The sequence below is a fragment of the Notolepis coatsorum genome (assembly GCF_963971535.1).
Source record: "Notolepis coatsorum genome assembly, chromosome: 14".
Classification (NCBI taxonomy): Eukaryota; Metazoa; Chordata; class Actinopteri; order Aulopiformes; family Paralepididae; genus Notolepis; species Notolepis coatsorum.
The window spans coordinates 107,244,473-107,270,080 of record NC_140178.1 but is presented as its reverse complement, the minus strand read 5'-3'; the positions used below and the strand labels follow the sequence as shown (position 1 = coordinate 107,270,080).

The 25,608-nt window shown below is 43.8% G+C and overlaps 1 protein-coding gene across 1 annotated transcript in view; it reads left to right on the top strand.

Moving 5' to 3' along the window:
- usp43b (ubiquitin specific peptidase 43b) overlaps positions 1 to 25,608 on the top strand; it is a gene marked incomplete at both ends in the record, with an annotated part of 399,792 nt that overhangs the window by 220,957 nt on the left and 153,227 nt on the right. Inside the window, 4 exon segments of the mRNA XM_084329270.1 lie at positions 14,365 to 14,414; positions 14,505 to 14,654; positions 21,162 to 21,267; positions 23,236 to 23,302. Coding sequence (XP_084185396.1) covers positions 14,365 to 14,414; positions 14,505 to 14,654; positions 21,162 to 21,267; positions 23,236 to 23,302 — 373 coding nt within the window.

The window sequence follows — 25,608 nt, the reverse complement described above, 5'->3', positions numbered from 1 at the left end:
ATGCATAGAAAAGCCCTTATTATAACCAAATAACTAAAAATTATATTATTGTTTATGAAAATGTTTTAGCCCTATGCTTGACTATTATCTTAGCCATGGCAACAAATAAAATAATAATAATAAAATGAATAAATAAAATATTAAATAAATAGGCTACACGTCTCTCTTTTTGTGTTACAAATTGTGCTCACCGATATGAACATAGGCCTCCTTACTTACTTAAAAAAAGGAAACATCAAGAAATAGCACTATATTTCTCCCAATATGGTCTGCCGGGCTGCAGCTGGATACTATTGTCTCAACCAGAGCTCTCAACCAATGCAATGCAACAGAACAATTTTGATTGACAGTCGATTCTGCCAATTACGTCACACCGCTTGCACCCGCCTCTGCTGTTACCACCAATCGGCAAGCGCGTATTCGTTTTTTACTTCCTGGATTGCCGCCATTGATCTGCAGCGAGAGAACAACAACAAACCAACTCGCTAATAACGTTAGCTCCCCGCCGACCACGAGTAGATTACCAGCGCTCCGCAGAATGACCAAACGAGGCATAATGATTTTACTGCAACGAATGTTATAATAAAACAAAGCCTTTCTATACATTTGTCTGATTGAAAACTTTATTAACAGATTGCAGAATGGGTACAACTCAGGGCTCTATGAGCAACGGAATGGAACTGAGCTATGAACGAGTAATGCTTGCTACTTGCTATGTTCGGGTAAATAATATGCTGATGTTATTGAACGTGTAACACTAACTATATAACGTTAATGCCACAAAACGAATGCCTTTGTTAATAATAAGTAGTAACTTTGATGCAGTAGCTCGTGTGTGTGTGGGGGGGACTGGGGGCGGCGTTGTGCAGGTCGCGACTGAACTTTTTTTTGCCTTTTGACGCTACACAAATTGATGGATATTTATCGGCTACTGCCATCGGCACATTTGAGCTTATCGGCCGATAGGCCGATTGCAGTCAACAAGGCACTTATCGGCCGATACCGATACCCGACCGATACATCGGTGCACCCCTATTTGTAGACTATAACTATAAACTAAATAAACTAAAACTATAAATTAAATAAACTATAAACTAAACTATAAACTAAACATAATACATAATATTCTAAATAATATTCAATATTCTAAATATTCTATTTGTACAAGCTATACAGTACCAGGTATATGTTTTTTACAGTGGTTAAATGAAAACCATTTGGATCCATCTACTGTAATCTCACTCTATACGGCCAGCAAATCAAAACAAACTTTCATTGTGCGTGAGGCTGTTTGTAGAGCTGAATCTATACTTTATAGTATTGCTATCTGTCCATTCTCATTGTCAATTGACACTATAAACCGTTCCTTCAAAATGGCTAAAGAAATAATTTTTTCATCAATACGTTCCCATTTTATAGCATCTTGAATATACCGGTAAGCGTTATATGGGATTGGTCTGGTGTATTTCCTGCGAAACGAGATACAGGCTGCTAAGCTAATAACGTTAAATCGAATGGCGTTTCGGCCCTACAGAAGCTAGAGCTAAAAATCTAAATGCATTTGATTGATATCATGTTCCACCATGAATGCATGAAAGGGGGGGGGGGGCGGGGGACGTCGTTTCTGATTATTGATTACCAATAACGGCGTTAGCCTCAGCCACATTCACTGATCGCCTGGTTGGGTACGATAACAAGGCCTGATCAGCGTGTAATTTACGTGAAAAAGATATTACCGTGGGCCGGTTGGACTGTAAAAAGGATTTCCCAGTTATCGATCGCCATCTGGTAGATCCATATGTCCATTGGCTGATGATATATGTGACCGAGTCCAGGGTTTGTGCCTACATGTCTCCATTTTCATTTTCCAGATTTTTCCAGATTGTAAAAGTACAGAATGTAAGCTTTCAAATGATGTGTCATACTTTGAAATCTGAGAATGTTTTGAATATCATATATTCATTTAAATCTTGTAACTCAGTCTGTTGTCTAAAACAGTGGTTCCCAAAGTCGGGGTCGCCACCCAAAGGTGGGCCGCGAGCAGCCACGGGAGGGCCGCGAGATGATAATAATAAAAAAAAAAAAATCAATTTTTTTTATTTATTTTTTTGTCAGGCCACTGAACTTAGAAGCAGGCCAGGACAGGGTTTCTAGTTGAATTCTAAAATTCTATTCTATTGTATTCTAAAATGTGACTATATGGTTTTATATTAACTTAATAAATAAACAAAAACGAAAAATCTACTTATTTCAACGAACATTTCAAACTAAATAACAGATTAGGCACATAAAACGCTGAAAACAACCGAAGCAACAATAGTATTTTAATGAGGCTATTATTATTATCATTATTATTTTGCAACAAGTTAGCCCTCTCATAAATAGCACATATAAATGAATAACTAACTTGAACTAACTAAGGATTGAAGTGATATTTGGCTTTAAAAATTGGTCGCCTGGCAAAAAAAAAAAAAAAAAAAAAGCCTGACGATGTGCATTGGGCTGCGGCTCTCTGACGCCCTATTTTCTGGGTCCCGGCCTGAAAAGTTTGGGAACCCCTGGTCTAAAACACTCAAGGGGAGAAAACGCCTCTCAAAGATGTCCACACTTCAGCTAGTTTGGGGAGGGGGGGGGGGCGTGGACAACTACCCTCACCTGAATGCGTCCATTGTTAACGTTAATGACTCTCTGTGTGAATGCCTTTACCTGGCTCAGTGAATCTGAATCCTAACGCGCAGCTCTATTCAGATGCAAAAATGAACCCAGCCCCCACCTCTCCTCTGTGGGGAGCACAAACTGTGTTTCAAAACAGCCTTTTTTAAACACAGAATTCTTACAATTAGAGTTATTATATCTGTTTGCTGTTGTACTAAATATGTTCTTCAACTCTCGAACTGTAGTTATATATATAAAGAAATCTGTCATTTCACCCTGGCGACTTGTAGGCATCATCACCAGACTGGGTCACATATACCTTTACTGCATACTTAATTCGGTGTCGCAAAAGGTATTCCATGCTACATGCTACACGCATAGATTCAGCCTAGCAGGAAAGACCATTCAAAGTCAAAAAAAATAAAACACCGTTCTGCCACAGGGAACACTGCATTATCGAGACAGCGCCCCTACGAGGATCTGGCCGGTAATGCACTTTTCCGAATTCCAATAGTAGGGTAAATCTGCAGTGCCGCATGGTGACATTGAGTGGGATATTACAATGGAATAAAAGCCAAAACAACCTTACCACGGACATGTCCGTGGTTGGCCGTCAACCGTTGGATCCGAAACATGGACATGTCCGTGGTTGGCCGGGAATGTGTTAAAGGATCCCCATTAGAGACACATGAAAGAGCCTCTAGTCTTCCTGGGGTCCTGGACAAAACAAATACAACAAAAAATATGAATAAGAAATTTAAACAAAACACACAAATAAATTAAAATGTATACAAATATACAAATTCACATTATAAAAGCTACTAACATTCCAGTCAATTTTTTTTAAATTAAAATAAAAAAAAAGATAAAATACACAGATAACCGTTACATACTTGACATGTTTGCAAGATATCTCTTAATTTTTTTTTAAAGTAATTTTATTATGTATTGTGGAGGAGATGTTTTTCGGCAGAGCATTCCAGAGTACTATTGACCTATATATGCCAGTGAGTTTGAGAAAATTTGATTTTGGTGCTGTTTTTGTTCTGATGTTACCAGAAGCGGCCCCTCTAGTGTTGTAACCATGTCCAGAAGTCATTTCTAACTGCTGAGCCAAGCTAGATGGCTTACCAGTGCTAATAATGTTCAGCAGTAGCATTAGAAGACTCATCGATACTTTATTTTCAACTATAAGCCATGCCAGATGTTCATGCATAAAACCAATACTTGTCCTGTATGAACAGCCTAGTGCCAGGCGAGCCGCTTTATTCTTTTAAATTCGATTTTGTAGGTGACAACCAGATAACAGGGCAGTATTCTAAATGAGACAAAACCAAATAATGAGTAACAGATTTCATTATGGAGGGAGTGATAAAAGCAGAACATTTCCTAGTCATAAAAATCCCTCTTCCCATTTTAATGACAATATTATTTATATGTTTAGACCAAGATAAGGAGCTATCAATAGTAACTCAGAGAAGTTGTATTGTGTTCACTTGTTCAATTTGTGTGGTGCCAATTGACAGTTTTAACTGAGGATGCATGCCCAACATGTGTCTAGATCCAAGCACAATGGCCTTTGTCTTAGAGATATTAAACACTAACTTGTTGCACTCAATCCATTCATAAATGTCTGTTAAGGCCCTGTTTAACACTTTCAGTGCCGGCCATTAAAACCCTTAGGAGTCACGCTGGAGCTTTGAACCCGTCGGCGGACAACAAAAGAAATTCGAATCCCTCTTAAATACTCAAAAAGGACATCTTTTCAGAAATCGATAAAAATAGAAAAATTGCCATTTCTAGTGCTTTGACATGTAAGGTATAAGTCCCCCAACTTGCTAAACCTAATACGACTTGTAAATACATTTAATTCTTGCTAGATGGTATGCTTGTAATAATCTCCATTTGCGATAAAAACTACATCTCGCGTCACATCCATGGACGCGCGCACACACCAAGGTGTTAATCACTGAGTGATCTAATATGCATATTCTTCAGCGCGAGAGGGGGGGGGGGGGGGTTGTGTTTCTCACTGTCTGTCGTTGATAATATAATCTGAATAGGTCCTGCATTATAATATTATTATCATTCTCGAGAATACACGCGGACCCGACCGAACGTTAATTTATGAATTAAAAGTAGTCTAACATGCTTAAGCTTTTCATCCTCGCCCGTGTATATACCCACGTCGCGCTAAAACAACATAACTACTGTATGGCAGAGACAGAGTGCGTGTGTGTACGAGTTATGAGTTATCTCGCAGTTCATTCAAGCGCGCATCACGGTGATGACAGCTCTCTAGTCTAGAGTAGAGAGGTGGCCTGTTACTGTTCCATGATTTTCATTCGGCGCTTCAGCTCACCTGGCAGAGCAGCGGTCCTGCGGTCCTGCGGTCCGTTGTTGACGAGTTCGAATCCCATCAAATTTTTTTTTTTAACGTGATTTTTTTTTAACGTGTATTCTTTCGCCGGTTAAGGTTAGGCATGGTTAAGGTTAAGGTTCTAGAATGTTCGATTATGATATCATACTGTGACATACTCCTCCTGTAGTGTGAAAAAACATGCATTCTCATAAATATTACGATCAAATCTATTTTGTACTTGATGATACATTTGAAATTGGTTTGGTTATGATCATGTTATTAGTGTGTGTGTGTGTGTGTGTGTGTGTGTGTGTGTGTGTGTGTGTGTGTGTGTGTGTGTGTGTGTGTGTGTGTGTGTGTGTGTGTGTGTGTGTAAAAAACGAATTAATAATATAATTATTATAAATGTCTCTCTCTGTATATATCTCTGTATCTCTTTCTTTCTTTCTTTCTCTCTCTCTCTCTCTCTCTCTCTCTCTCTCTCTCTCTCTCTCTCTCTCTCTCTCTCTCTCTCTCTCTCTCTCTCTCTCTCTCTCTCTCTCTCTCTCTCTCTCTATTACTATACTATTATATATCTATATATATATATCTAAATGTCTAAACCTCTGTCTATCTAGTGTGTGTATACACCAGTATCACTGACTACCACGGCAAGCCCATAGAAAATGATTCTATTTAATAATAATAATAATTATTATTATTATAAATGTCTCTCTCTCTGTATCTTTCTTTCTTTCTTTCTTTCTTTCTTTCTTTCTTTCTTTCTTTCTTTCTTTCTCTTTCTTTCTTTCTTTCTTTCTTTCTTTCTTTCTTTCTTTCTTTCTTTCTTTCTTTCTTTCTTTCTTTCTTTCTTTCTTTCTTTCTTTCTTTCTTTCTTTCTTTCTTTCTTTCTTTCTTTCTTTCTTTCTTTCTTTCTTTCTTTCTTTCTTTCTTTCTTTCTTTCTTTCTTTCTTTCTTTCTTTCTCTCTTTCTATTATATTACTATTATATATCTATCTAAATATCTAAACCTCTGTCTATCTAGTGTGTGTATATGCATGGCATCAAATCAAAGTGTGTGTTGCCTGTATTGATCAGTCACACTATACCCCCATTCAGCTGTAATTGTTCCCTGCTGGGCCTTTGTTTCATGGTGTGAATTAGTCATTGAAATTAACATTGACATCACATTGAATTCTGGGAAGGAGTGTAGTTCCCTTATCATTAGCTGAATTCACTGAATTCTCTTCAGAGGCTCCTGCTGCAAATTGGTAATGACTGTACCAGAATGTTTGATAGGACATTGATTGAAAACTATCGTCTCAAATTTGACAATTGATGGCTTATTTTGAAGGTATGAATCTGTAATTTTATATTATGTAACAAAAAAAAGGGGGAAATTCTCAGGAGGAGGAGCTCTTTAGGTTAGACTCATGGTAAAGCATGGTTAAATGCCACCACCCACTTCAATGATAGCGTTGTGAACGCATAATCTCTGTCTTAAATTATGTGTCTAATCTGCCCGTCGCTTATCAATGACTTGTTTGCAGTCAACATTGTCGAAACGGATTGTTTTTTAATCGCTTCATTTCCGTTTTATAGCATTTTGAAAAGCCCTCGTTTTCAAGGAAAATATAAAGATTCCGTGATAAAAGGCATTTACTGGAATATTCTGGATACACAAAAACGTTGTCATTTTTCGGCCTATTTATGAATCGTTTTCAAATAAACGCTAGATTATCGATAGTATAATGTGTATTTATGCACGCTATAGAAGCGGGCTGAAATATCGATTATCTCGTTTCCTGATCGCTCGCACAGCCACACAAACACGCATAGGGCAAATGCTGATATATAGGTGAAAATAGCTCTGATTATCCCAAGACTGGTAAAATAAATTCCTTACCTCAGATCAGATGTTATCCAAAAAGATTATTCCAATTCCTGATTGCCATTCCAAATATCGATCACGCTTATTGATTACAGTGTTGGGTACTGTAAATACATAATCCACGTGTTTTCCGGGCCGCCGATCACAATGGATTCTTCAGTTGGCCTTGACGGAAAAGTAAAATGAGGAAACTGCCCCCCCCCCCCCCCCCCCTTCGTCAGTCTAAAGTAATGGGGTGCAGTTACACAGGGAGAGACGATAGGGGGCGGTATCTTCCCAATTGAGCTCAGAGAGAGTCTGCAACACTAACCTGAGGCTCAATTGATGAAATATGAATTCAAATCACCAATAAAAAAAAATACGACAAACAAACGCTATATAGCGTTGGTGGGCACTCAACGGTCGGCATGAACTAACGACAAAACGCGTGGCTGGCATCCAAAGTGTTAAGGTGTCAGTTACATCTTGCTCAGATATAGCTGCACTGTATAATGTTGTGTCATCAGCATACATAATTGTTTTAAAAAAATTTACACCCAACGGTAAATCATTGGTGGAGTATAACAACGGTGTACGTCACTTCAGGTGATTCTGTGTGTATGCTCATAATTCCGATTTGCCAATCCAAGCCAAAGCTTTACTGCACCTGGGCGGCAGACATTTCTAAAATCAGTAGCAACCTTTTTGCCTGGTTTAACCCTTTCACTGCCACACTACCAAATGGTTAACCCTTTCACTGCAGTAATACAGAAGGTTAACCCTTTCACTGCCACATGACAAAGGGTTAACCCTTTCACAACCACACTACAGAATGTTAACCCTTTCACTACCGAAAGGTTAACCTTCTGTAGTGTGGCAGTGAAAGTTATAAAGTAACCTGCATGCAGGGAAACGGCCTGGGCACATGTTGTTTAAGTGACATACTGGTCTCCTACCCAGAAGCACTATTATTGATAGTCAATATTGATAGTCAATAGTGCTTCTCTAGTCTCTGTAGTCTAGACTTCCTCGAGATCAGTGACACACCGACACTGAAACGAAATAACGCCGAACGATTGAGGCCAAGGACACGCAGGACTCATGAGAGCAGGTCCATATGATCAGACTCAGACAGGAGACTTGTCACGCGACGGCAGACGTATAGCTCAGCAGTCAATGGGTCTCATTCTCCAACGGACTTACGACAAAACATTTGCTCTTGGGGCCATTTAAGACATCTTAGATTCCCCAACCGTCCCTATAAACTTGGATTTTATTTATTTTTCCGACATCAAATGCGTCGTTTTTTATCATACAAATATTGTCATATTTATTTAAATTATGATTAATTAATTCCAAGGAGGCCTGTAGAGTTGACATGAATGAACCACTATGATTCCTCCCAAATAAAGCCGAATCCAAGCTTAGGGACGGGTGGGGAATCCCAAAATCTAAGATGTCTTAAATGGCCCTAAGAGCAAATTTTTTGTCTTAAGTCCATTGGAGAATGAGACCCAATGTCATCAGATGTCTAAGGCCACGTTCACACTGCAGGCAAAATTGGCCCAAATCTGATTTTTCTTTTACTCATATCATGTGACTCAGAGATTCATCACATGGAATCAGATTTTTCCAATTTGGATTTTTTTCATATGTGGTCCTAAATCAGATACTATACTATACTATCAGATACTGAAACAGTCATATCAGAATGTATGCAACTTTTAGCGTCACTCTAGTTTGACGTTCATCACTGTTCTGAGTCACTCTGTGAATACAGACATGGAAGACAGCTGTGATGGAGGTGGTCAGTGGATACAGACATGGAGGACAGCTGTGATGGAGGTGGTCAGTGGATACAGACATGAAGACAGCTGTGATGGAGGTGGTCAGTGGATGCAGACATGGAAGACAGCTGTGATGGAGGTGGTCAGTGGTTACAGACATGAAGACAGCTGTGATGGAGGTGGTCAGTGGATACAAACATGGAAGACAGCTGTGATGGAGGTGGTCAGTGGATACAGACATGGAGGACAGCTGTGATGGAGGTGGTCAGTGGATACAGACATGGAAGACAGCTGTGATGGAGGTGGTCAGTGGATACAGACATGAAGACAGCTGTGATGGAGGTGGTCAGTGGATACAGACATGAAGACAGCTGTGATGGAGGTGGTCAGTGGATACAGACATGGAAGACAGCTGTGATGGAGGTGGTCAGTGGATACAGACATGGAGGACAGCTGTGATGGAGGTGGTCAGTGGATACAGACATGAAGACAGCTGTGATGGAGGTGGTCAGTGGATACAGACATGGAAGACAGCTGTGATGGAGGTGGTCAGTGGATACAGACATGAAGACAGCTGTGATGGAGGTGGTCAGTGGATACAAACATGGAAGACAGCTGTGATGGAGGTGGTCAGTGGATACAGACATGGAGGACAGCTGTGATGGAGGTGGTCAGTGGATACAGACATGGAAGACAGCTGTGATGGAGGTGGTCAGTGGATACAGACATGAAGACAGCTGTGATGGAGGTGGTCAGTGGATACAGACATGAAGACAGCTGTGATGGAGGTGGTCAGTGGATACAGACATGGAAGACAGCTGTGATGGAGGTGGTCAGTGGATACAGACATGGAAGACAGCTGTGATGGAGGTGGTCAGTGGATACAGACATGGAGGACAGCTGTGATGGAGGTGGTCAGTGGATACAGACATGGAGGACAGCTGTGATGGAGGTTGTCAGTGGATACAGACATGGAGGACAGCTGTGATGGAGGTGGTCAGTGGATACAGACATGGAGGACAGCTGTGATGGAGGTGGTCAGTGGATACAGACATGGAGGACAGCTGTGATGGAGGTGGTCAGTGGATACAGACATGAAGACAGCTGTGATGGAGGTGGTCAGTGGATACAGACATGGAGGTCCATCTCAGGTCACAATAGCCACTCCCCCTCCATCTCAGGTCACAATAGCCACTCCCCCTCCATATCAGGTAACAATAGCCACTCCCCCTCCATCTCAGGTCACAATAGCCACTCCCCCTCCATCTCAGGTCACACTAGACCAGGGGTGGCCAACCAGAGGCTCGCGAGCCGCATGCGGCTCTTTGCCCGTCAATGTGCGGCTCTTCCATCCTGAAAAAAAATTATAATAATTATAATAATGTTTTTTTTTTTTACTTTTTTTTTTTTTATGTCACTCATTCCATAATTCAATTCAATTATCTTTAATGACCACCCAGCCAGGCTGGTGGAATTTGGTTTCAGTGCAGCATGTTACAGCATATAGTTCCAACATAGAACATAGAACATATAACATCACTTACATTACATACATACTACATACTACATAAATACACAATTACAAGACCTCAATATCAAATGTCCATAGCAACAGAGGTAGGGGGGTTGCGGGGGGGTGCTACAGGGAGTTCAGTGTAGTATGGCAGTGGGGAAGGAGCTGTTTTTAAAGCGGGATGTTTTGGTGGTCAGGGATCTGTAGCGCCTCCCGGAGGGCAGCAGCTGGAAGATGTGGTGTGCTGGGTGAGTGGGGTCAGAGATACTTTTCCTAGCTCTTCTAATTGTGCTTTGGCGGTGGAGTGATTCGAGAGATGGGAGGGGGGTGCGGATTATTTTGGAGGATTTATTGATTATTCTTTGGAGTTTGTTTTTGGAGTGAGTGTCCAGACTGCTGTACCAAACTGTTATGGAGAAGGTGAGGATGCTTTGAATGATGGCCTGGTAGAATCGGAGCAGGAGATGTTTTTTGACTCTGTATTTTTTGAGCTGGCGGAGGAAGAAGAGTCTTTGATTGGCTTTTTTGTGGATGTGGTCTGTGTTGGTTTTCCATTTGAGGTTATTGCTTATGTGGGTGCCGAGAAATTTGAAGGAGTCTGTGGTGATTATGGAATTGCCGGAGATGGATATGGGGGTTTTGGGGTTTGGCTGGCGTCTGAAGTCGATGATGAGTTCTTGGGTTTTTGATGAGTTGAGGAGGAGGTTATTGTCTGTGCACCAGGTGATTGTGTGGTTGATTTGTGTATGGTATTCTGTTTCATTATTGTCTGTGATGAGGCCTATAAGGGTTGTGTCATCTGCGTATTTGTATATTTTGACGGAGTTGTGGAGGGATATGAGCAGGTTGGTGTATAGGGAGAAAAGCCAGGGTGAAAGGACGCAGCCTTGCGGGGCTCCTGTGCTGAGATATAGAGGGTGGGATGTGATGTTGTTTATTTTGACCTTCTGTTGTCTGTTGGAGAGGAAGCTATGGATCCAGTGACAGATGCAGGGGTCAATGTTCATGTCCAGTAGTTTATTGATCAGTTTGGCTGGGATGATTGTGTTAAATGCGGAACTGAAGTCCATAACCAGAATGCGGGCGTATGAGTTGCGGGTTTCCAGGTGTTGCAGCAGGTGATGAGTGGCTGTGTTGACTGTGTCTTCCACAGACCTGTTGGTTCTGTAGGCAAATTGATGTGGGTCCATGAGGGGGGTGGTGCTGGTTTTAAGGTGGGTGAGAATGATGCGTTCAAATGATTTCATTACTACGGATGTGAGGGCAATTGGTCTGTAGTTGTTAAGGCAGGAGATATTGTTGGATTTTGGTACAAGGATGATGGTGGACTGTTTGAGACATTGGGGGACTGATCAATTACGGAGGGAGGTGTTAAAAATGTTGGTGAAGATGGGGGCCAGTTCTGCAGCACAGTGATGGAGGACAGATGAACTGATGTTATCTGGGCCTGCTGCTTTATTTTTCTTTATCTTCTTGAAGGTGGTCCTCACCTCTTCCTCCTGGATGTGGAAGGGGGGAGGTGGCAGGGGGGAGGGGGGTGGGGGGGGTGACTGTTCAAATCTAGTGTAGAAGATGTTGAGTTTGTCCGGGAGCTGGTCATCACTGTCAGGTATGGGGGGGGGTTCTTTTTGTAGCATGTCCTGGAGTTTTTTCCAGATTTATTTTAAGGACGTAGAATAAACATTTAAATTTTTTTTAAATGGTCCATTTGCATGTTCTTGGTATCTGAATCTAGGGACATATATGGATCAGTGTCAGAAATAGTGTGTCTGTTACTAGGCTTGAGTAAATTGTAATGAACCAAAGGAGAATATCAATTATATTTAGAAAAAATATATATATATCTTTGACTGTGAATAACACCATGCTAAAATTTACCAGACCTGAAAAATCGAAGCAAATGAATAAAGGGAAGATGATTAAACAGAAGGTTTTGTAGATACAGTACTGAATTCTGCCATCTTTTTTATAATGTACATTTCTCCACCATTTTTCATCGTATTGCAACACCGTTTTTTGAAAGACGTTCACAGAAAGGTAGAGAAACTAACTGCGTTCTGTTTTATGGCAATAACGTTCAGGTTTGTGGGAGATAATCCCAAAAAATAAGAGAAATAAAAAAGTAAATCCAGAAGTCAGATGATTGACAGGGGCTGGTGTGAGCTGGGTAGGGTAGTTTTTCGAAATTCGAAAGCCCGGAGTCTCTTCCTTCAAAAGACTACACTGACTTTTGGCTGTGCCACTTCCTCCTGTCAATATGCGCCGGTTTCCGTCTCAATGCCCTGAGATTTCTATAATCTTATATTTCACTAATAACAGTTAAAATAATTGGTAAACAAACGTAATGCTGAAAATATACACTTTTACTGTATATCTCGGGCTTAAGAGGTTAACCCTGTGAGGACCAAATAAAAAAGACATTAGCAACTTCAGAGGCCAGAGGGTGAGACCTATAAACACATGAATGGTGCCGTGACTGAAAAAAAAGTTGAGAAACGCTGGTATATGGTGTGGCTCTTTGTGGTACCACAGTCATTTTTGTGGCTCTTATGGCGCTTTTCCACTGCATAGTACCTACTCGACTCTACTCTACTCTACTCTACTCGCTTTAGGTACCTGGTACCATGTTGCTTTTCCACTGCAGGTACTAAAATAAAGTACTCAGTTTGTCTCCGTGTGGGGAGGCGGGGCTGCTGGTGATCAGCATGAGAGCTCACCGAGTGAATCCACAGTCAGTTGATCCTCAATAGGAAACCAACCTAGATTTACCCTGAAGGACTGGTTCTGGCCGAACTGTTCGTTATACAAGTATCACAGAGACATTTCAAATGTACTCACAGTTGTACGAGGGTTTCGGACAGAGATACGGGATGGTTTGAAAGCTCGGCGTTGCTAATAAACATTTTAAATATTTTTTATAAACTGCTCAAAACGGCATTATTTCCGGCGTTGGGTGCATGATGCGCATGCGCTGTGATCACACCAGGCAGCCAACGCCGGAAATAATGCAGTGTTGAGCAGTTTATAAAAAATATTTAAAATGTTTATTAGCAACGCCGAGCTTTCAAACCATCCCGTATCTCTGTCCGAAACCCTTGTGCAACTGTGAGTACCTTTGAAATGTCTCTGTGATACTTGTATAACGAACGGTTCGGCCAGAACCAGTCCTTCATGGTAAATCTAGGTTGGTTTCCTATTAAGGAGCAAGTGACTGGATTCACTCGGTGCATCACAGTCACGAAAGGGGCTATGAGCTTGGCAAGCCAGAGTAAACACAGTTTTCAATCAATCAATAACAACATTAACGAGACTCTCGTTGTGTCTATTCTGCTAACGCTAACGTTACCCCTCATTGTGTCTATTCTACAACGCGTTAACGTCAGCTAGGCTGTCTATATATGCTAACGTTAACGTTAGCATTAGGCTAACAACAACGCTGTAACGTTACCAGTCGCGTCTATTTGCTAACGTTAGCATTAGGTAATAACCGGTTTAAAATGGATGGTGATTACCTCACGTTGTGTCTATTCTACTAGCATTAACGTTACTCATACAAACAATCAATAGCGAGTTATATTGAACCCGCTATGTACGATAGCCATGCTAAAACGCTAGCACATTAGAACATTCCTTCCACCGTTGTGGAGCTTAAGCCTTAACAAGTCAGCGATCTTTTTGCGAGACTAAACTCTCCGCTCTGTGGCAAATTGTGTTGATGTCGGTTTTGTTTAATCAATAAATGAGGCAGAATACACAGTGACTGTATCGTTTGTTTATTGAACTTGTGCCTGCTGCAACCATAATGAAATCCTATGCGAGACATTAAAGATGGCGGCGCCGGCTTTCTGTTTTCGTTCAGACCAGTTCAGACTCTCCAACTAGTGACGCGTCTCTCTTCTGACCAATCAGTGGTCTGCAGTGTTTCACGTGACTTTTATAGTACCAGTTCTACCCGCTTGGCTCGCGCTTGGAACCAGACTCGAGCAGGGACTAAAAAAGTACAGAAAAAGTACCTGGTACCAGCCTGGTACCAGGTACTTTGGTAATGGAAAACCGAAAATACCGAGTAGAGTAGAGTAGAGTAGAGTAGGTACCATGCAGTGAAAAAGCGCCATTAGTCTCTGACTGGTTGGCCACCCCTGCACTAGACACTCCTCCTCCATATCAGGTCACAATAGCCACTCCCCCTCCATATCAGCCACTCCCCCTCCATCTCAGGTAACAATAGCCACTCCCCCTCCATCTCAGGTAACAATAGCCACTCCCCCTCCATCTCAGGTCACAATAGCCACTCCCCCTCCATATCAGGTCACAATAGCCACTCCCCCTCCATCTCAGGTCACAATAGCCACTCCCCCTCCATCTCAGGTCACAATAGCCACTCCCCCTCCATCTCAGGCCACAATAGCCACTCCCCCTCCATCTCAGGTCACAATAGCCACTCCCCCTCCATCTCAGGTCACAATAGCCACTCCCCCTCCATCTCAGGTAACAATAGCCACTCCCCCTCCATCTCAGGTCACAATAGCCACTCCCCCTCCATCTCAAGTCACAATAGCCACCCCCCTCTCTCTCTCTCTCTGTCTCTCTCTCTCTCTCTCTCTCTCTCCTCTCTCCCTCCCTCCCTCCCTCCTTCCCTCTCTCTCTCTCTCCCCCTCTCTCTCTCTCTCTCTCTCTCTCTCTCTCTCTCCCTCATTTCCTGCACACATTACAATGATATGTACCACGATATGTCCATCTGTCTTGAAAAACGAGTTTCTTCACAACCTGTCTAGTCTGTAGCCAGTGCAGGGGAGGAAGAGGAGGCAGTCCTACTGTAGCCAGTGCAGGGGAGGAAGAGGAGGCAGTCCTACTGTAGCCAGTGCAGGGGAGGAAGAGGAGAGTGGAGCTAATTACCTCAGAGTCGGGCAGAGACCTCGACGACATGCCAAGGTTCCTGGCTTGAGCTGTTGTACAGTAGAGATGAGCAGCTGTGGTCCCACCCCCCCCCCCTTGCCCCCCACCCACACACACACACACACACATACACACACACACCCACACACACACACACACACACACACACACACACACACACACACACACACACACACACACACACACACACTGAGGTACCTGAGCATGCTTGTTAAACTCCCGTCCTCCTTGATTGGACAGACCAATTTGGTGTGATGAAGATGAATTGCCTCACGTCAGCGGGATATTAGAGTGTCGTCAATTTTCCAACTTCTTCAAGTTCCCGTGCTCTTTGGTGCTTTGTGGGGATACTTCTGGAGAGTGGCTCTCTATTCGACGTCAGTTTGGCTCTGATTAACTCCCAGCTGAGCCAGAGTGTGTCTCTTTCTCTCTTTTTCAGAGATAATCTTGTGTAGTGTGGAAGTGAAAGGGTTAATCTTGTGTACTGTGGAAGTGAAAGGGTTAACCTTATGTAGTGTGGTAGTGAAAGGGTTAACCTGCTGTAGTGTGGTAGTGAAGGGGTTAACCTACTGTAGTGTATTAGTGAAAGGGTTAACCTGCTGTAGTGTGGTAGTGAAAGGGTTAACCTGCTGTAGTGTGGTAGTGAAATGGTTAACCTTCTGTAGTGTGGTAGTGAAAGGTTAACCCTCTGTAGTGTGGTAGCGAAAGGGTTAGCCTTCTGTAGTGTGGTAGTGAAAGGTTAACCTACTGTAGTGTGGTCGTGAAAGGGTTAGCCTTCTGTAGTGTGGTAGTGAAAGGGTTCACCTTCTGTAGTGTGGTAGTGAAAGGGTTCACCTTCTGTAGTGTGGTAGTGAAAGGGTTAACCTTATGTAGTGTGGTAGTGAAAGGTTAACCTTCTGTAGTGTGGCAGTGAAAGGGTTAACCTCCTGTAGTGTGGCAGCGAAAGGGTTAACCTTCTATTTCGGTCGCTGCCGTCACCTGTGGGAGTCATTAACTGCACATTACGAGCCTCTATCTGATGGAGATGATATGATTGTAGAGATCCATAGGTGGTCTCGGTGGAGTGTTGCCGTTCATTATCCCCTGATTATGATTGACGCGCCGCTGTGCGCGGGGAGGCGGGAGGGAGAGTGATCATTATCTGAGGTCACCTGAGTGTATCTGAGTGTTCCACAGGAGCCGTGGTGGAGAGAGTATTGTTGTGAACTATCACCTGAATTCCCTTTCACTACCACACTACCAAAGGGTTAACCCTTTCACTGCGACCCTTTCACAACCACACTACAGAAGGTGAACCCTTTCACTACCACACCCTTTCACTACCACACTACAGAAGGTGAACCCTTTCACTACCACACTACAGAAGGTTAACCTTTCACTACCACACTACAGACGGTAAGAATATGTTCATACTGCAAGTTTTAGTTATTTTATTGGTCAGATGTTTTGCCTGTTTTATTGCAACACTACTATCACCGACATCTAAGAAGGGAGATCCCCCCTTGAATGGCCCTTCTAAGGTTTCTCTCCTCCACATTGCCTGTGGTGCATTTTTTCCTATTGCTAGGTTTTAGTGAGTTTTTCCTTACCTTCACCAGGGCCCTCATTCATCAACGTGTTCTACGCACAGATTTGTGCTTACCCTGTGCGTACGATCATTTCTAAGCAAAGAGTGGGATTCATCAATTTCAACTTGAACTTGACTCCGTGCTTACGTCTACGCACAGGTCAGAGCACACTTAGCTGACGCCCAGTGGTAGAATATATTATTACAACAAGGAAATGAGTTTCTGTGCATAATAACACTGGATGTTCTGTATGAACCGTAATTCATTATAGTTCATTGTAAAATAGCAACAGTAGTGTAATTATGGTCAAAACCCTATAAATAGCATTTGGAATAATAGATCTTTCTCTCAGAATGAATGCAGCATGGTTTATATAGCGTTATCGGAATATACGGGGTGTAGGCTACTGACTGACTGCGCTCCGCGTAGCTTGATTGATTGATTGATTGATTGAAAAGTTTATTAACAGATTGCAGAATGGGTACAGTACAGTACAGCTCAGTACATACAATTGTTAAGGGGATGCAGACCAGAGAAAGACTTTCGTCTTGTTTACATCAGGGTCCCCCATTTTCAATTCATCATAAATCATAAAGCTCAACTCGTTATTATTTTGCGCACAGACCGCCGAAACACGGGAACGTTTTGATTATATTTAAAAGGCTTTACGTTAAACGAAACAAGTGGAATTTCGAAGCTGTAAGCAGAATACAAGTCATATGAATATAGTGTTCTTCCCCCTTTTTACTGTATAAGAAAGAATAGAAAACGCATTGCAATGACACCAGATAGTGGACAGACTATGTATATGATGGGATTCAAGTTCGCGTTTTTGTTGATCATAGGCATGCTGTCAGAGTATGATATCTTAATCAAACATTCTAGAACATTTGTCGTCACAGATCATGTCCTAATAGAACATAGGCTATGGCATGGATCGTGATAATTTGTGTGGACTGTTATTATTACTGTACCGGTACCACCCATTGTGACAACAGCCTTGTGAATCCCGCACACAAACATGATGGAATTCAAGTTCATGTATTGAAAGGCAGGCTACATCATACATGCAGTGAGATTCATTGTTCTTGTATATGCTCTCGTATTATTGTTTATATAGGCTACCCAATACTGACATCAAAATAGATTGTAGTATGCCTCTAGAAATCATATGCAGCAGGTAGAAAATTGACGGTAGATCCATCGCGATTTGGAATAAAATTGAGGAGAACTTTAATCCCTGGGTATTAATCAAACAACACGGGAAAAGGCAGTCATATTCCAGCGCGGTATTTATTAGTGTTTGCGCTGCCCAGGCAGAAATGGTTAATAGATATCATATCCGACATCACCGTACGTGTACACGTCTGTCAGCCTGTCTCATGACACGCTTCCCTCGGCTTAGTCCATTTTTCCACATTTCATGGGTGTATTCCATTACCGTATATGGTTAATCGGGGCGTTTCTGGTATGCAAATACTTAAAACAGTGCACAAGCTCAAACGTAGGATCAAAGTCATATTCATCATGACAGGTGTGCGTAGAACCTGCGTACGCACGTGTGATGAATCCCGACTTTCCTGTGCGTACACTCATTCTAAATTCTGTGCTTACGTGTGGAAATAGAACATGTTCTACACACACGTTGATGAATGAGGGCCCAGGGGTATGTCTGGGAGTGTTGCATTTATTGAAAAATTTTTTGTTTTGTTCTTGATTTATTGTGATGTTTCTTCTTAACTTGTTTAAAGAGGACATGTATGGCCCATGGGGACATTAACGTGTGTTGTCGGGCCTTACAAATACATTTTATTTGATTTGATTTAGATCTGATTTTTGTTTTGTTTGGCCGTTCATGTTTTGGCCAATATCAGATTCCAGCGTGAAGTGGTCACTGCTCCTGAACTGACCTGCATGCAGAAATGAACAATAACGAAGATGAAAGTAAACATGGAGGACACTGAAGTCACAGTTTATGGTTTAATTTATAGGTTGATGTGCAGTGGAGGCTAATTTGAGAGCAGGTGATAATGGTGGCGAGGAGGAGAAAGAGACATTTCTTCTTTCATTGTGTTTTCAAACAGTTACGTCCCCTCAAGTCTTGCTTGTACAGAAGTATCTCCCCAAATACTTATAAGCTAAACTCCTCACTGTCCCTCCACTGACCACCTCCATCACAGCTGCCTTCCATGTCTGTATCCACTGACCACCTCCATCACAGCTGTCTTCCATGTCTGTATCCACTGACCACCTCCATCACAGCTGCCTTCCATGTCTGTATCCACTGACCACCTCCATCACAGCTGTCTTCCATGTCTGTAGCCACTGACCACCTCCATCACAGCTGTCTTCATGTCTGTATCCACTGACCACCTCCATCACAGCTGTCCTCCATGTCTGTATCCACTGACCACCTCCATCACAGCTGTCCTCCATGTCTGTATCCACTGACCACCTCCATTACAGCTGTCTTCATGTCTGTATCCACTGACCACCTCCATCACAGCTGCCTTCCATGTCTGTATCCACTGACCACCTCCATCACAGCTGTCCTCCATGTCTGTATCCACTGACCACCTCCATCACAGCTGCCTTCCATGTCTGTATCCACTGACCACCTCCATGTCTGTATCCACTGACCACCTCCATCACAGCTGTCTTCATGTCTGTATCCACTGACCACCTCCATCACAGCTGTCCTCCATGTCTGTATCCACTGACCACCTCCATCACAGCTTCTATCCCCAGGCCATCAGGATGCTAAATGACAATAACACTATGTAACAAACCATCAAATACACTCACAGCACACACATCCACACGCACACACTCACTTTAAACAAACAACTCACTGCAGCACCCACTTTACCCACTTTAGACACTTAACACACTTTATATTTATTGGTAAAGAATTTGCACTACAACTCATACCTCATTACACCTTACTGTAAATTGTACCTAAATTGTACCTCATCCCATTTCTGCACTGTACTGTATATTGTATTGTAACTCAGTTACTTTTCTACTCTGCATTGTATATTGTATATATGTATATTGAACACTTTTGCCTATGTACTTGACTTCTATTTTATACTTATTATTCTTATTTTATACTTATCTATTTTTATCTAGCACAATCTCTGGAGCAAAACAGAAAGAAGCATTTTATATAAAAGTATTCTGTACGACATGTATGACAACTAATAAAGAAACTTGAAACTTGAGCTGTCCTCCATGTATGTATCCACTGACCACCTCCATCACAGCTGTCTTCCATGTCTGTATCCACTGACCACCTCCATCACAGCTGTCTTCCATGTCTGTATCCACTGACCACCTCCATCACAGCTGTCCTCCATGTATGTATCCACTGACCACCTCCATCACAGCTGTCTTCATGTCTGTATCCACTGACCACCTCCATCACAGCTGTCTTCATGTCTGTATCCACTGACCACCTCCATCACAGCTGTCCTCCATGTCTGTATCCACTGACCACCTCCATCACAGCTGTCTTCATGTCTGTATCCACTGACCACCTCCATCACAGCTGTCCTCCATGTCTGTATCCACTGACCACCTCCATCACAGCTGTCTTCCATGTCTGTATCCACTGACCACCTCCATCACAGCTGTCTTCCATGTCTGTATCCACTGACCACCTCCATCACAGCTGTCTTCATGTATGTATCCACTGACCACCTCCATCACAGCTGTCTTCCATGTCTGTATCCACTGACCACCTCCATCACAGCTGTCTTCATGTATGTATCCACTGACCACCTCCATCACAGCTGTCTTCCATGTCTGTATCCACTGACCACCTCCATCACAGCTGTCTTCATGTCTGTATCCACTGACCACCTCCATCACAGCTGTCTTCATGTCTGTATCCACTGACCACCTCCATCACAGCTGTCTTCCATGTCTGTATCCACTGACCACCTCCATCACAGCTGTCTTCCATGTCTGTATCCACTGACCACCTCCATCACAGCTGTCCTCCATGTCTGTATCCAGTGACCACCTCCATCACAGCTGTCTTCATGTCTGTATCCACTGACCACCTCCATCACAGCGGTCCTCCATGTCACATGTGAGCAAAAAGAGATACATCTGCTTCAGATTTGGGCCACTGTCGCATGCAGTGTGAACGTAGCCACATACTAGAGAGGCCCACTCAGTAGAGCGCAAATCTCAGCCGGACGGCACAATCTTTGTAATTTCAATGATGAATATCTGTTAGATTGCGACTGTATTCTCAAGGTGTTTCTCTGGTTCCATAGGTTCCGTTATGGCATGATTTGGCCTATATTACGGTTTGCCTTGAAAATGCATAGCGGCAAGGTACCATTTTTCCCACTCTGTGTGGAACCCGGTTCAACGCCTCACTCCTCCTACGAGGCACCTTTGTGTCCTCGCTGTTATACATTATAGACTAGAGATGCAGACAGAACTCTCTCCACGTGTGTCATTTCATGTGTTGCATCCGCTGTGTCTCCTTGGTTAGCGGTGTTTGGAGGTTACTCTGAGGCCGCGCCACGGGAGAGCTCTGTGGGGGCAGAAGGAGAGCAGCATCTGTCCCCGCTGTCTGTCCTGTCCCCTGCGCCCCCCAGGTGACAGAACCTCTGCCGCTGGTCGTCAGCGTCAGCATCTCTGTGTCCCCGACTAAGGATTTGGATGGTCGACTATGATTGGCAAAAATGTGCAGTTAGTCGACTATTGGTCGACAAAAAAATAAAAAGTGCTCATGAACTTACTGTGGTGTGGCTGCTTGCAGCGTTGTGGAGACCTGTGGTATGGCTGCTTGCAGCGTTGTGGAGACCTGTGGTGTGGCTGCTTGCAGCGTTGTGGAGACCTGTGGTGTGGCTGCTTGCAGCGTTGTGGAGACCTGTGGTGTGGCTGCTTGCAGCGTTGTGGAGACCTGTGGTGTGGCTGCTTGCAGCGTTGTGGAGACCTGTGGTGTGGCTGCTTGCAGCGTTGTGGAGACCTGTGGTGTGGCTGCTTGCAGCGTTGTGGAGACCTGTGGTGTGGCTGCTTGCAGCGTTGTGGAGACCTGTGGTGTGGCTGCTTGCAGCGTTGTGGAGACCTGTGGTATGGCTGCTTGCAGCGTTGTGGAGACCTGTGGTGTGGCTGCTTGCAGCGTTGTGGAGACCTGTGGTGTGGCTGCTTGCATGTGTGTCTGATCCGCGACGCCTCGTTCTACAGTTTGATCTGAATTCCGCGGAACCAGGAAGTGCCGCAGCACAGGGGAGCAGCAGCTCATTTGCATTTAAAGAGACAGGAGCCTAAACAAACCATATTTTGAGAGTGAGCCTGGGGGCGTCTATGCTTTTACCAACGCGTTCGTGTTTCCGGGTTCCCGTTTTGCGCTCTGATTGGCCACTGACCTACGCTAGTACGCCCCCCTCGTAAGTAGAGAGTCGGCGCTGCACTCAACCGATTAATTCGCCAGGAAGCGATTTGCGAGTACAATACACCATCACGCCAGAGTGGATAAAGAAATGCTCCAGAAATGAATATGCGTAGGGAAAGGCTTAACGAGTCAGCGCGAGAGTGCACACACAAAAGCACACACGCATGATATCTGATTTATTAATGCCAAATAATGGACGACGACCGCAATTGGCACTTGAAAAGTGTAAATGATCCATATGGTCCACAGGCAGGGGACTAAACAGGTGGGCTATACAAGCTGTCATGAATTGTTATTATAAAATACAATATTATAAAATCCTGTCAGGAAGCGTGCCTCAAAGCATGAATGAACCGGCATTTCTAAGCACTTTAAACTTACTTGAACTTTAGCGCACATAAAGTCACGCGGAAACAGCTGTTCCTGGAGGCAGTACTGTGATACGCATTTGCATTTCAGCGTTCTGCTACGCTCATGGCGAGGGGGGCGTACTAGCGTAGGTCAGTGGCCAATCAGAGCGCAAAACGGGAACCCGGAAACACGAACGCGTTGGTAAAAGCATAGACGCAGCCTGGGGTGCACCCAGCGGTAACTAGGTGCTTTTTAACCATACAAAAAGTGCAAATGTTGGTAAATAGACCACCAAAATGAAAATATTAAACTAGGAATTGGGCAGAATATGGGCTCTTTAACCCTTTCACTACCACACTACCAAATGGTTAACCCTCTCACTGCGACAATACAGAAGGTTATCCCCTGTCCCTGCCGCACGACAAAGGGTTCACCCTTTCACTACCACACTACAGAAGGTTAACCCTTTCACTACTACCTTGTGTGGCAGTGAAAGGTTAACCTTCTGTAGTGTGGTAGGTGAAAGGGTTAATGTCTTCCAGAGTGGAGTGGATTGTGTCCCCGCGCTGCAGACATAAAAAGTGGAGCATCCTCCGAGTCGTAGCCACTGGCAGCCTTCCACGTCTCCTCCTGTCACCCCTTAACCCTTTCACTGCCCCACTACCAAGCGGTTAACCGACGGGGTAGTGTGATAGTAAAGGGTTAACCTTCTGTAGTGTGGCAGTGAAACGGTTAACTACGGCCCAGGCGCCACAGATTGCCCGGGGGGTTCCCGGCAGGGCAGCTATATATCTCCTCTCTGTGTGCTGTTATTAAGAGAAGCCATTATGTCCCCTGGCCGCGCCCGGCCATGTGGGCCCCACCGCCTCTCCGGAGAGGGGGAGGTCAGAGCCAAGTGTTCCCGGCGTTTAAAAATGCAATAGAGATTCCATTATTTCTTACACATAAAAACCCTGTCCTAATGATCTATTATTAATGGTGAGAAATGTATTGATTTATTCATGAACGTCTTCCCTCTCTGTCCCCCTTCCTGGTCGTGGAGGCGGCTCAGAACGGAGGCCTTTCTACAGTACCCACCCTACCACTGCTTCCTACTGTACCACCCCACTGCTTCCTACTGTACCACCCAGGGCCGCCTCAGGGGGTGTGCGAGCAGTGCGGTCGCACAGGGCCTCGCGGGAAGGGGGGCCTCGCACAAAAAAAAAAAAAAAAAAAAAAAATTATTTATTATATCTTTTTTTTATTTTTATTTTTTTCGATTCCCCCCTTCCCGCGAGGCCCTTTTTCATCACAGACCTAAAATCTAGTTTTGCTTATATGCTTATATATTTCACATTAGACACGTTTGTAGAATGTGTCTGACTTGTTCCTGGGTCTGCGGCTCTGCAGCAGACATACTCACTATTGGAGCTCTGGGGCTCTGCAGCAGACATACTATTGGTTTCAACGAAGGGAGTGGTTACATCATGTGTACACCGGCGTGCATCAGCTGCGTTTGACTATTTCGCGCGTGCAGCTTTGGAGGTTATGCTTAGTTATGCCAGCCAAGACGAAGAGGTCGGTCATTATCAGTCGGTCGGTCACCAAGGAACGTTGACGAAAGGCCTCTCGCTGGCGGGACAAAAAGAAGCTATGGCCGTCGCCTTGTCATGGTGCAGTCGGGATATAGCCATGATGATGTCGGCTAGTAGCTAGCTTAGCTAAAGGCTAACTAGCATTAGCTAACCTAGAGACAGCGCATGCAGCCAAGATGAAGAGGATGGTCGTTTGGCAGATGAACTTCGTCAACTCCACGCGGTTGTCTCCATCCTCTTGGACGTTTGGTGAGTTTTTAACCTATTCTATTAACTCTATTCTATTCCCGCCGTGGATCTCTCTCTCTCTCTCTCTCTCTGGAGCCAAACTGGCCGACTAGCTGTTGTAGTACTAGTAGCTAACGGTGTGTGGCCTGGTGTCAGCACCTGTATTGCTTTTCTCACGTTGTACAGTTTTTCAGTGGTAGCCGCATAGCTTGCTTCTGCGTTAGCTAATGGTTAGCGATAGCCGGGTTGAGCTAACTGTTAGCCAGTTAGCTGTTTAGCTACGACGTTAGCTGCCGGCTGCGCTCGGCTGGGAACGTTAGCTTGATGCTATCAGTTAGCCTAGAGTTAGCTGTTAGCTTGTGCTACGACCATTGACATTAGCCGTGAGAATAGCAGGGGGTTCTGGCACTCTGACTACGACATCATCTTTGACAGAAGATGTAGTCGGGCCTGCACCATGACAAGGCTCCGGCCATAGCTTATTTTTGTCCCGCCAGCGAGAGGCCTTTCGTCAACGTGGAGACCTGTGTTGCGGCCTTTCGCCCTGCGTTCCTTGGTGCAGGTAAGATGAATGAAAATGTCATGACATTACCCCACTCTTCCTTCCTTCCCCTCCCGAATGTTTTGTTAATAATGATGTTTTTTTCCAGGCAAAACATATGTTACTTCACAACATTTGGAGATACGACATGTGCTGTGTGTGAATTGCCTTGGTCGTTTGTGTAGCTTGGGTAGCGTTGGGCCGTTGGCCAAAGCTGTGTGTGGCCTGGTGTCAGTAGCCTACCTGGCTAGCCTATTTAGCTGATGTCGGCCATTGGCTCCTTGCTTCTTTGTTTTCTCTGGTATAGACCCTCTTCTCTTTGGATTTAAGTGTTGATCTTTGTCCTTTTGGATCTATGTATATTCATGTTGCCTTTGTGAAGTTATCTTTTCCTTCTGTTTTGTTCTTTCATTAAAAGTTGAATATCCTTTAGGGGCTCATCTTTGCTTATCTCTCTCATACATGCTCTCTCTCTAACACACACACACACACAACAAACACACATGCTCTCTCTCTCTCTCTCTCTCTCTCTCTCTCTCTCTCTCTCTCTCTCTCTCTCTTTCTAACACACACAGTCTGCCTATGGCGGCCTTTCTCGATGGCTAGGCTGTGCTTGCTGAGTCTGTACCTAGTCAAGGATCTTCAGTCACAGTGCTCAGGTATTCTGCCACTGTGTACTCTCTGTTTAGGGCCAAATAGCATTTCAATTTCTTTCCAATGTGTCTCTCTCTCTCTCTCTCTCTCTGTACACTGTATATTGACTGTAGAACGGAGCTCTCTCTCGCTCTCTCTCTTGCTATATGTTGACTGTATCATGCCCAGCCTCGGGCAGCGCTATTATTTAAGA